Raw genomic sequence first — 12955 nt, forward strand, 5'->3', positions numbered from 1 at the left:
TTTTGATATTGGTTTCTAACATAATTCCACAGAGACAACAGAATAGACTTTGTATAATTGCAGTACCTTTAGACCATGAAATTTTTGCACCTTGTTTTATGTACCTAGGTATGTTCCAGTGTCTTCTGGTTTATCATCTATGGGAACTCTTTTACCTTGCTATTGTGTGAGAATTGTATATATCTTAATTATGTTGAATAGGTTCGTACTGCATTTCAGATCTACTATATACTTCTGCTTTTTAATTTCTTCTGTTAATTTTTGATAGTTTGATATTGAAATGCCAATTAAAAAGTTTAATTTATCTACTTAAAAAATGGTTGTAATATAGAGTAGAACTGTATGTGACTTTTTTCTGTCTTTTCCAAGTCTCTGGTAAATGTGTTGTCATACTTTCATAATTTAAAAATATTTACAAAATCTATTTTCAAATCTCAGCATGGTACTCTTTCTAAGATTGTTATTCTAACTTATTTTATAAATTTTTCTGGTAATGAGAAATGTGGTTTCTTAATTTCACCTAACCTCATGAAGATTTTAGCAATGATACGGTCTTCCTGAAAGTTAGTTAAAAATTAAGGAAAAAATAGGGTCCTGTGGTTTCGAAATCATTTTTTGAAATCCGAAAATAATTGTTCTTAGACATTTTCTCAATAGCTGCTCTAAGTGGAAAACAGAGAGAATGAGGGAGGGGTTCATCAAAATGGTTTTAAGAATGACAATTTTGACCTGTGTACTTCCTAGTTTCATGACTGTTAGTAAGCAAATTACACTTACTTTCTCTAGGTACCGACTCTCTTCCTTTGGAAGATGATAATGATGGGTGTCCACTTCATATGGATTTAGCATTTTTACTGAGAAAAAAATGTAAAGCATATAGCATAATGTTTGGCACATAGAATATGCTCTACATGTTGTTTATCTGTTTTCATTTTAAATTTCCTGATTCAATTCTGAAATAATGTATAAATGAATTCTAAATCACTTTTAAGAAAGTTGCTGACCTTGTAAGAATTTTTTTTTTAAATTGGGAATGTTTGTCTGTAGTAAGTTAAAATAGGTGGAAATGGTTTTAAACATCCATTATATAAATGAGCTTATAAGTTAGCTTTCCTCTGACTTGGGTATGAGTAGCTCAAGAAATATATGAAAAAGTTCTTTGACTCTTCAATTCTTTTTTCTACTAGGATAAAAAGTGAACTAAGCAGTCATTCTGTTTATTTCTAATGTCTACTCTTGTGAGGTCATATTTGACCTTAAATAGCCCAGCAAGTGGATTTTAGTATAGAGGTATTAGTTCCAGTGCTTTGTACAGTTAAATACATCGGATTTGGCAGTTTAGTGTGGGTGTGGCAGAGGTTGGAAAGATTATAAAGTGACTTCTATTAATCAAAATATAATATATTTTAGAGAATTAAAAATAGTTGCTCTGTCACTTGAGTTCGTGAAGACTTAGATGATTTTTAATAATTAATAAGTTTTTTCTGCCAATGAGCATTAGATTACTGCTGACTTTTTAGTGTCATAGTACCTTGTGATAGTTTCTCTACAGGGTTTAAAGGTGCATCCTAGGGTCTTTTTCCTGTCCTGCTCATAGAAAATAATCTTTACACATGCTATAAGGACAATACCTCTAGAAATTCATACACGTCATTAATATGTTATAAGGATTGGTCAGTTCCATTGTCTTCTTTTGTCAATCTTGATCGGAGCTTGCCGAGTTTAAGTCTATAAGCCTGCATGTGCCTGGCAACTGTTACCTAGTGACAGTTTCAGCTGCAGTGGCCATTGGCTGTGCTGTTGATTGGGGCAGGAGGACCGAGTCACCTTTCTGATGGTGAGTTCTTCTGCATCAGCTCAGGGTGAGGAGGAGGAGGAGCAGGGCTTCGGCTCAGGTGCAGGCAGTGATACTGAGAGACTGTGAAGAATATACTGACAGCATCTCGGTAACTGCATCACAGTAAATTGGACTTCTGAATCAAGCAGCCCAGCCTAGCAGCTGATAAAGAGTGAATGTAGGTGAGAAGCATTGTTTTATTCCTGTAACAAGAGAACTATTTTGTGATAAGTGAAACTAGGAACGTACAAGGAGGAATATCCTGTGGATATTATTACGAAAGAAGAAAGACTTCCCTGAATGACCTGGTGGTGCACAAGAAAATAACTTTGAGAAGAATGCTTTCTTTTAAGCTCCTGCATTGTTCCTGAAGGAAATGTTTTTATTTCTAATGCATGTTATTTCTTCAAAAGGTATGATAACAAAGACTGGCAGGAGACTCTCTGAAATGCCTGTACTTTAAAAAAGACTTTTGACAAATGCTAACCTGATATCAGAATGACCTTGGAAGCCTTTTGGATGGATTCTATCCTGCCAATCTTTCAGTATTTCAAACTCTAGGATTTAAACTCATCTCGATGCTTTAGAAGTATTTTAAAACAAGAACATCTTATAACCTACCTAATGGCCCCTGTACTAATTGAGCACTTGCTCAAAATAGAGTACAGAAATAGAAGAGACATTTTCTTAACATATGGCTGCTATAGAACTGCAAATATAACAGACAAGGTAATATTTTACTTTGAAAAGATTTAGTCGAAGTAATGATTTAATGTATTAATCATTTAAAGAAAACAGAAAAGATACAGCAATATAGACTATTAAGCCTACTAGAAATACCTAAATAATAAATAATGGCAGCATTTCTAGTCAGAAGTTCAGAGCATATACGAAAGTTTCTATTGTCTAAATTTTATATATATTTACCTATATTTGTGAGAGATAGGTGTGGTTGCAAAGGTGAGAAATAACTTTGAGCTATATATTCTATGATCATGCTCCATTATAAGGAAGGTGGCATATCAGATAATGAAGGTTATTTTTAGTTATTGATGCTGAAATTAATAGCAAAAATGATTTTGTTTTCCTTTTGAAAAGGAAAAGATATAAATTACAGTGCTGGTGGTAGCATCATTAACTGTAATGTACTAAAACTGTTTTCATCTGAATGCTTAAAAAAATGCATGCAGAATTAAAACTTCAGAAGTTTGTTTTTCTATTATGTCAGTGTTGACCCATTGTGTATTATCTTCCTTATTGGAAGTATGCTTTTTTCCTTCCTCTCATGAGAGTTATAGGGCAGTCTGGAGTCTGTTACCACTCTTCTGCTCCTTTGTGCCCAATGGAGATGAATCTTTTAGAATTAATCTTGTTGGAGAAGGAGATTCTTAGCTTTTGAGATAAAAGAGAGAGAAATGGATCATAAAGTTGACCCACCAGCATCAAACCCTGAACTGAGCCAAAAGACACTATTTAGCCCAATGAACTTTTTCTTAGGTGTCCAGCCAAATTTGTGATTTTAATTAAGTTCTAAAATTTGAATCCATTTCTCCTAACAGATGAAACAGGAAGCCTGAGACTATTTAAGACATTTTTTTCCTCCTCGTTATTCCTAGTTGATCCCTAAGAAACTACCTTTCTGAAGAGAACTAATGGCCCACACGAGCTTTTCTTTCCTTGGCAATTGCTTTTTTCCTTTTACAGATTTAATTTTTCATAGTGCAAGATATTATTAAGAAGTCCATTTTCTCTAGAAGTGCCTTGTGTCTGCAAAAAGTTGTTTGAAAGCATCGGAGGAAGCTAATTGGTGACCTGTTTTTCACCTCCTTTCTAGCTTATTCCTCTTCCTTCCCCCTCAAAGCCGAGGTGTGTTACTGCTGCACCGAGGCTGATGAAGAGACTTGAGTACTCCCCGGGATGCTCAGCTGTGACAGAAGCACTGCCACTGTCTGCTGAAGCTGACGCTGAGACCCTCATGGGCAGAGTTTAGCAGATGCTAGGCAGGGCACCTGCTTGCTGTAGCTAGAGCTGCAGGTCCTTTTAATTCCAAGCCATGAATGATTCCAGGTGGACTGAATGGAGGATCCTGAACACGAGCAGTGGCATTTTGAATGTGTCTGAACGTCACTCCTGCCCACTTGGATTTGGCCACTACAGTGCAGTGGACGTATGCATCTTCGAGACAGTTGTCATTGTCTTGCTGACATTTCTCATCATTGCTGGGAATTTAACGGTCATCTTTGTTTTTCATTGTGCTCCACTCTTACACCACTATACGACCAGCTATTTCATTCAAACAATGGCATATGCTGATCTTTTTGTTGGAGTTAGCTGCTTGGTTCCTACTCTCTCACTTCTCCACTACTCCACAGGTATCCATGAGTCGCTGACTTGCCAGGTTTTTGGATATATCATCTCAGTACTGAAAAGTGTTTCTATGGCATGTCTGGCTTGCATCAGTGTGGATCGCTATCTTGCCATCACCAAGCCTCTGTCCTACAATCAACTGGTCACCCCATGTCGCCTGAGAATTTGCATTATTTTAATCTGGATCTACTCTTGTCTAATTTTCTTGCCTTCCTTTTTTGGCTGGGGGAAACCTGGTTACCACGGTGACATTTTTGAATGGTGTGCCACCTCTTGGCTCACCAGTGCCTATTTTACCGGCTTTATTGTTTGTTTACTTTATGCCCCTGCTGCCTTAGTTGTCTGCTTCACTTACTTCCACATTTTCAAAATTTGCCGGCAGCACACCAAAGAGATAAATGACCGGAGGGCCCGATTCCCGAGCCATGAAGCGGCTGCCTCCGGAGAGGCTGGGCATAGCCCTGATCGTCGCTACGCCATGGTTTTGTTTCGGATAACCAGTGTGTTTTACATGCTGTGGCTCCCTTATATCATCTACTTTCTTCTAGAAAGCTCCCGGGTCTTGGACAATCCAACATTGTCCTTCCTAACCACCTGGCTGGCTATAAGTAATAGTTTTTGTAACTGTGTTATATACAGCCTCTCCAACAGTGTTTTCCGGCTAGGCCTCCGAAGACTGTCTGAGACAATGTGTACATCTTGTATGTGTGTCAAGGATAAGGAAGCACGAGACCCCAAACCTAGGAAACGGGCTAATTCGTGCTCCATTTGAAGAAGACTCCACAGTAAATCACATGTAATCTGACAGTAGTTTTGGATTGTATTCTTGCTTCATCTGGAAATTTGCCACTAGAGAAATATTTACTTGAATAGTTGACTATGAGAGGAAGGGACTAAAAGTTTCTTTTTTTTTCTTTTCCATGGAAAAAAAAAAAACACCTAAAGATATATAGAGGGTAATCTCATGAGAGAATTGTAGTGTGTGAGTATAAATATGCAGTACTAGGAAAAGGGAAGCTCTGAGGATGGAAAAGTGCCTCAGATCTTCCACAGGGCATGAGCGAAGCCCCTGGCGTCTTGTTTCTCTCTTTCTGACTGGACTCTCTCCTCTGTCTCTGCCTGTCATTCTCTTTCTTTCTGTCTCTCTCACTCTCTTCTGTGTTTGTGGAATTACTTACATAAACTGCCCTTTATAGAAAAATGCTACATATTATATATGTGGTAAAGTATAACCTTTTGCATCAAAGTGTACTTCTAAACTCACTAATCTGCAGTCCCTAAAAGGTCCCTCCATGGAGGATGCATAGTAAGCATTATATTTTATTACCTGCCACACAACCCTTTTGCTTGTGTTTTTATATCTGTAGCACAAATTTCTGCAGTGAAGAAACAGTTTTTTTGTTTGTTTGTTTCTTCTGGGTAAATGTATGCTCCCTCCTCCTTTCTAACAGCCTGCTATTATTTTTCCTCCATTTTTCTTTATCTGCATCCTTTGGTACCTTAAGCCAGAAGTGTCTTAGCTAATGAAAGAATCTATTATATAAAAGTCATAATGTTGAATGACTTATTCCTTCTAAAAAAGTATTCTATATATTGTTTAAGATATTGTGTTAAGTATTTTTTAATGGCTTTGGGAAACATTTTTATTTGGTTTCTTTTGAAATTATACATGTGCCCAAAGTGGTGTCCTTTCTGGGGGGGCCTATAGTTAAGCTTTGTTTTTCTTTACAATAATTCACAATGCAAATGCACTCACCCAGAAGTGGGATATTGCTCTTAAAGCCACTCAGTGTGTTACACCTTTTTTCTGTAAAGAGTAAAATATTAGCCTTTTTGTGTTAGGTCTGCAAAGCTTACTGTTGTGGTCCACTAATTATTTGTATGATAATGCATTTGCACATACTATATTTTTTACAACAAAGAACATGTAAATTACATTATGTGATCTGTGCCTAATGTCTTCTTAGCACACTATATAGATCAGTGTTGCTTAAATCGTCAACATTGGACAAAAATATATAAAAACTTCTTTTAATAGAAAAATATTTTGTTAGTTGTTAATTAGATATTTCTATTAGACCCCTTCCTAGTGACGCTGAGAATAAAATATACTTAATTATCAAATAACAGGTAAGAACTGTCAATATTTTCTTTTGTAATGATCTGTTTTCCCAGTCAGAGATTAACTTATTTTTTTGTGTGCTATATGCAGTTGTATAATAAATTGTCAGGGGTTTAGATGTAGCAAAATGGCATTTGGGAAATTAATAGTGAAGCAGGTATAAGTGCTAAAACATCTAAATCTTTTTTTTTTTTTTACCATAAGTTTCCTGCCAGATAGATATTTTAAAATATATATCAAACTACTGAGTGTTCTCAGCATTTTTGATTATTTTATGAAATGCATATAGTGAAATGTGCCTATGACTCTTCAAATTGGAAGCCAACAATGTTTGCACACTGGTGGTTTGACTTAGGAGGTCCTTTAGTAAAAGAAATGTCATTGTTTTATTGAGGTTGTTCTGAACCCATGTATATTTTTAAACATGTAAGAAAGGTTTAAAATAAAGAATAAAACAGTATTCTACATATTCAAAATCAGACTTTGCTTCAGTTGCTTCAGTTTAATAAAACATTTAGAATAACGGGTTACTGTTGGGAAATCAAAAATTTATTTCACATTTTTGTGGTTTGGATTGTTTACATTGATTCTCATTCCGTTTGCCAGTGACATCTTGGATAAGTTGAAAGGTGCCTTCTGAGTTCAGACCAGTTTAAGGAAGATAAAGTTTGAAGAAACATAATACTAACTTTCAAGTTGACTGATACAAATAGAACCTTCAACATTGTGCATGTTATTTGGGAATCAGATCTTGATTCCTTTAGTTTGGTATGTAAGTATAGTTAGAAAAGCCTTCATACATTTTCTGTACAGAAAACCTGAGGCTGTGTTTGTGGCATTTTTTCTTTTTTGCTTTTCCTCATGCTAGTTAATAATTATATGCCAGGCACTGTGAAGTTTTACGTATGTGATAACTTTTAATTCTCACTGCAACCCTTGGAGATAGCTACTGTTTTTATTCCCATACTAAAGATGGGGAAGCCAAAGAAAAGTGATTTATCCAAGGTTGGTCTCTCGGTTAGTGATAGAGGTTCGTCCACAGTCACATAACCAGTTTGCTAGCCTGCCTTTTACCCCCAAAGCCTTCAAACCTTGTACCTCTGTCTTTACCTTTTCTCTGCAAAGCTTGTTTGAGTTCTTTTTTTTTTTTTCTCACCTAAATCTTTGTTTCAGTTCTTTCCTTGTGATATCTTTTTCCTTGCTCTTAAAACTCTCTTTTATTAAAGTAGCAATCTGATAAGCCCACACTTAACCAGTTTAGTCTTTAATCAAACTGAAACCCTGAGACACGACATTCCCTTGATAGTCCTTTTGTTCATTTTTGTTAAGTTTTCATTGCATATCTTTTCCAAGTCTCTATAAATTTCTTTGATGATTTTTTTTGAAGACAAAGGGTGGAGAAGGAAAGCTCTGTTATAGGCTGAAAGGAAAGCCTCTAGAAGGCGAGTCCTTGGTTTAGATTCTTCACTTATTTTAATGTTTTGTGGGCAATGCCAGGATAAGCCATTTAACTTCCTTTTGATTTAATATGTGTTTTGTAATAAGATAATATTTATTTTGAAACTACTCTGCCTTTTTAAGATGAATATGTTTTCAGAATGGAAAGCATAACCATCATTCTTACCACTATGCTGTATTCTGTGGCAATTATCCAATTTGGTTATAGATGGCAGCCAAACAGTAATGCTGTAGTCTATTTCCAAAGGTTCTATTATCTGTGGAGTTGTTTCTAAAGTTATATAGTGTCATAAGGCTTTGTAACCTACGAGTTTGTGAAGCCTGGACTGAAACCGGAGCCCTCATAAGCTGTTTAGCCCTAGGTAAGATACTAAATGTTCCAAGTCTTCAGTTTTCTCATCTGGATCAGAAAGATCCAGAGACTTGTACCTTCCTAGTAGGCTGGATTTAAAGATTAAATGAGATAAAGCAGTCTCTGTATTCAGCATGGCTCCTGACACATACAAAGTGTTCAAATTGTGGTAGCTGCTGTTTTATTGTCTTTGTGGCTGCCATATTTATTGCTACCAAAAGTTAAAGATTACTGTTTCTGATAAGGAAGTTATATTTTATAACAATTCAGAGTTATATAAAATGGCATTTTTTAATTATTTGGCCAAATCTGTTAAACTTGAATTTGGCCTAAACCCGGGCTTCCCTCATAGCTCAGGTGGTAAAGAATCTGCCTGCAGCACAGGAGACCCGGGTCTGATTCCTGGGTCGAGAGGGTCTCCTGGAGAAGGAAATGGCAACCCACTCCAGTTTTCTTGCCTGAAGAATCCTGTGGACAGAGGAAACTGGCTGCTTCAGTTGATGGGGTCACAAGAGTCGGACATGACTTAATGACTAAACCACTAGCTTTTTTTAAATGTAGAAAGCTTCCTTAATTTCTGAAAGGTCTTTTCCCAGGAAAGGTTGTTCATGAAGACATCATTGGAGATGAAAGGTATCCAGCAAGCAGACGATGAAATGAGACAGGATGACTCTGAGATTAACCTACATCCCTGGTGGCTTAGCTGGTAAAGAATGTGCCTACAGTGTGGGAGATCTGGGTTTGATCCCTGGTTTGGAAAGATCTCCTGGAGAAAGAAATGGCAGCCTGCTGCAGTATTCTTGCCTGGAGAATTCCATTGACAGGGAGCCTGGCGGGCTACAGTCCATAGGGTCGCAAAAGAGTTGGGCACGACTGAGCGACTAACACTACTGAATGTAGTAAATACAAAAATTGTATGAGTTATATATTTAATACAGCATACTTAAACATTTTTCTTTCACCAGATTGGCAATAGTAGGAGAGCATTGTTGAGGAGTACCTTGCCATTTGTCTTTGCATTTTAGTTTTCCATGTATACTAACATGGAATTTAAGGCATTTTGTCATAAACATGGAAGAAACAAAGATTATAAGTAGAGTTGTTCCCTTTGTATCATTTATTGTATAAAATTAGAAATGAAGTTGTTGCCTTAAATTAAATGACATTCCTCTGTCTCTCCCTACCCTGGAAGGTAATCATTAGATGTGAAAAAGATACAAATGTGTGATAAACAGAGGAAATTAAGATGTGGGGAATTTGCTTGTGTAATGTACTGGGCATAGCATCCTTTCTGTCCAGGAAGGACCATCACAGTGCACAGGAGCCTCTGTTACTGAGTTGATGCTCTGTTCTGATGTGTAGGTCCAACAGTTGCTCCTTTCTCTGAGTAAAACTTTAAGATTAGGAAGGATGTATAGAAAGTTGCATAATCAACAACCAAGTATGTGGACATTGAGGAAAAATGATTTGAAGAGACAAAATAATCCTCCTTTCAGTGTTTCTTATAAATGTAAGTTTTATCCAGTGCTAGTTTTGCTCTTTAAAATATTTTAACTTTATTTAATGGTGTAACCAATTCTTTTAAAATATTAAAAGTGATGTGATTAGGTTTTCCTTCTTTATTAATATTCTGTTTAAAAATTTTTATAGTAACCTTTTACTTCTTTTGTAATTGGAAAATTGTCTTGTTAAGTGTTTTGTTTAAAAACTATTTTGATGTTTCACAATAGTTTTGTTGATTTTACAGGTAACATTGGCAAATTTTGTCTCAATACAATTTTCTTTTGAAGACAGTTTATATAGTTTCTGACTTGTATAATATTTATTACATGTAAAATTTTCAGAGACATTTGATGCCTTTCTGTTTGTCATATTAGATGTTCTTGAAATAATTTTGCTTCAGCACAATCATTTTTAAGTGTTATTTGCTGAATATAAAATGTATCTCTGTTACCTACCATGTTTTTTTTAATGCACCATTTTTAAAAAATGCAACATTAATGCATTTTAAAATGTATTTTTCACATCTTTACATAACAGAAGGATGACCTTGCATTAGGGAAGTAGAGTCCAGCTTATGTGTTAGCTGCCTGTTTCACAGATAGGCAAGATTCTGTTTTTAGCCCCCTAGTCCCCAAAGGTCACATCTGTAACTTTTTAATGATAACTTTTATTTTATTTTCACATATGATTCCCTATTAAGGTGAAGAAAATCAGAGTGATAAATTCAGCTGGAGATTGTTAGGTCTGATGGGTGTTTAAGGCATATGTGATATCAATATCTTCACTATCATAAATGGGATCAAATTAATTTTGGAGATTGTAAAATTTCAAAATATGCAGGTGATAAGTATCAAGAAGAAACATAATGCATAGTGATAGAATTTATTGGATGGAATTATTTCCTTAAATTCTAAAATTTCCCCAAATGCTCCTTTATGCAAAATAAATCACATTTCTCTTTGAGTTTAGAAATCTGACTCCCAATTTTATTTTATGTTTTCTACTTAAGCAAGTAGAAATGATGTTGATGCTGGTTAAAACTACTCAAATATACTCTATAAATTCAAAGTGATGACATTATTTTCAGTGGAAGGCCTACACATTAAAAAAAAATCAAGTACAAAGTTATATAGTCTGTCCTTTAAAATTCAAAGTGTATCTTCGAATGCAGTGCAGACTGTAGCAAGAAATGACCTGTGCATTTGTCTGAGGTTATGCCTGACAGGAACAAGTGTTCATATATATACTCTGTGTAACATACAGTTTTAAAACATTTACTTATATTCCTAATAAAGTCTGAAGTTTAAAATAGGTATTTTAGAGTATACATTTTATAATAATAAATAGCCTCTTCACAATTATTTGATTTACTCCTCCACAGGTTTTGTGATTAAAAATGGTATTTGTAAAATTGATACTATAAATGATAGGTTTTGCCAAGGTTAAAAGATAATTTGTGAGCAATTGGTTAAAAATATCCTAAAGTTCTTGTTTTAATATTTTAACAAGTTAAATTGTATTTGGGTTTTCCTTGTGATTATTTTGGCAAGAAAAAGTTTCAAAATTCTGCCTTTAGAATTCCTTGCCAATTACAAATTACAATTTCTTATTTGTAAGAAAACAGCTTCTGTGTAATGTATATCTAGGTTTTTGGGAAATGTTCTTGCCATAAATTAGATTTTCAAATTTAAGGAAAATTACAAATAAATCTGCATTTAACTTCTTGCTCTCCAAGATCTCAAAAGATTACTGGATTTTTAGGTATATTTACTTGGAGATAACCGTGGAAAAGTACATTTTGAAGATTTATATTTAGAATGTATTATTATTAAATGGGTTTTGTAATGGCTTCTGTTATTTCAGTCATCAGCATGACTTATCAGCTCTATCTTCTCAGTTTCTATATGTGATTTAATACTTAAAATTGAACAAAAAATTTAAATTTATTAGAGGGCTATACCTTGATATATGTTTATAGATTTTGAAGTCCAGAACATCTTGTGGTAGCATTTATTTATGGGACAAGGTAAAAAGGTCTGTGGATGTGGATATAGGTGTATTTGTTATAATGCTTAAAAATCATGTTTGACTCTTTTGCAACCCCATGGACTGTAGCCCACCAGACTCCTTTGTCCATGGGAATCCCAGGGGAGAATACTGAAGTGGATTGCCATTACCTTCTCCAGGGGATCTTCCTGATCCAGGGATCAAAACCCATGTCTCCTGCGTTGGCAGGCAGATTCTTTCCACCAGGGAAGCACCTGTTACAGACTGAGAAAAAACCCCTCTGCTTTCAATTTGCAGTCATTGTAGAGTGTTTACTTTTACTATAGTTAAAGGTACACATATTTTTTAAAATAGAAAACTTATTAGGATTTGAGGTAACATTCTTTGTTGAGGTTACCAGTGATGTCTTAGTTTGGGAAAGTTAATATGGGATATATTCAAATGATTTCTGTGTGCATAGAGGAAATTGGAGACAAGTACTTGCCTCTCCTGTCATATGTTAAGAAATTATTATAAAATACTGCATATTAAGTTTTGAAAAAGCTTAAAATGCTTTTGAACATGTATAATGCCCTTGGCATTATGAATTAAATGTATTCTAAAAGCTTCTGTGAGTAAACCCTATCTCATTTTACATGTAGAAATCTGAGATAAGATTTTTAAGTGACCTTCACAAGATCACATAGCCAGACAAAGATACTACTGACCATATACCTTCTGCAGCAACGTTTTTGCCTGTGATAAAGTTCTTGAATAATGTATTTATGGATGGCTGGTCGTTGAGGGATCTGAGTCTTTTTCATTGAGTAGGAAATGAGAACTGACTTAGTTAATCCAGGAAAAATTCCATATAAAGTTTTAATTGTATATTGAAGGTGGAATTTTGAGGTCATGGAAAATTGTAATGAGATGTATTCTCAGCACTGCTAATTTCTTAAAGAAATTTCTTATCCATAGAGGGTTATAAAATTTACCTATCTTTTTAAAAACACAACAGTTTAAAAACATTTGCTGAATTTATTGAGAGATGCATAGAATGAATTGAGCAGTGTTAGTTATATATTTAAAAACTATAACTTTAATGATGATGATGTTGTTCAGTCACTAAATCATGTCCAACTTTTTGTGACTTCATGGACTGTGGTACGTCAGGCTTCCCTGTACTTCAGTATCTCCTGGAGTTTGTTCAAACTCACATCCATGGAGTTGATCATGCCATCCATCCATCTTGTCCTCTGTTGCCCCCTTCTCCTTAATGATGAAGTAGTGTCAAAAACACTAGTACATATACATATATACATATACATAT

The 12955-nt window shown here is 35.1% G+C and overlaps 2 protein-coding genes across 7 annotated transcripts in view; both read left to right on the forward strand.

Moving 5' to 3' along the window:
• RABGAP1L (RAB GTPase activating protein 1 like) overlaps window positions 1-12955 on the forward strand; it is a 726671-nt gene that overhangs the window by 264325 nt on the left and 449391 nt on the right. The gene's annotated exons all lie outside the window — the stretch shown is intronic.
• Window positions 1803-10500, forward strand: GPR52 (G protein-coupled receptor 52). The gene has a single exon (XM_027975892.3). The coding sequence runs from the start codon at window positions 3891-3893 to the stop codon at window positions 4974-4976; it is 1086 nt and encodes a 361-aa protein (XP_027831693.1). The 5' UTR covers window positions 1803-3890; the 3' UTR covers window positions 4977-10500.

The sequence above is a fragment of the Ovis aries genome, chromosome 12 (assembly GCF_016772045.2).
Source record: "Ovis aries strain OAR_USU_Benz2616 breed Rambouillet chromosome 12, ARS-UI_Ramb_v3.0, whole genome shotgun sequence".
Classification (NCBI taxonomy): Eukaryota; Metazoa; Chordata; class Mammalia; order Artiodactyla; family Bovidae; genus Ovis; species Ovis aries.

What these genes read in the sequence shown, in the direction of transcription:
- GPR52 (XM_027975892.3), top strand. Translation starts at nt 3,891, where the DNA reads ATGAATGATTCCAGGTGGACTGAATGGAGGATCCTGAACACGAGCAGT.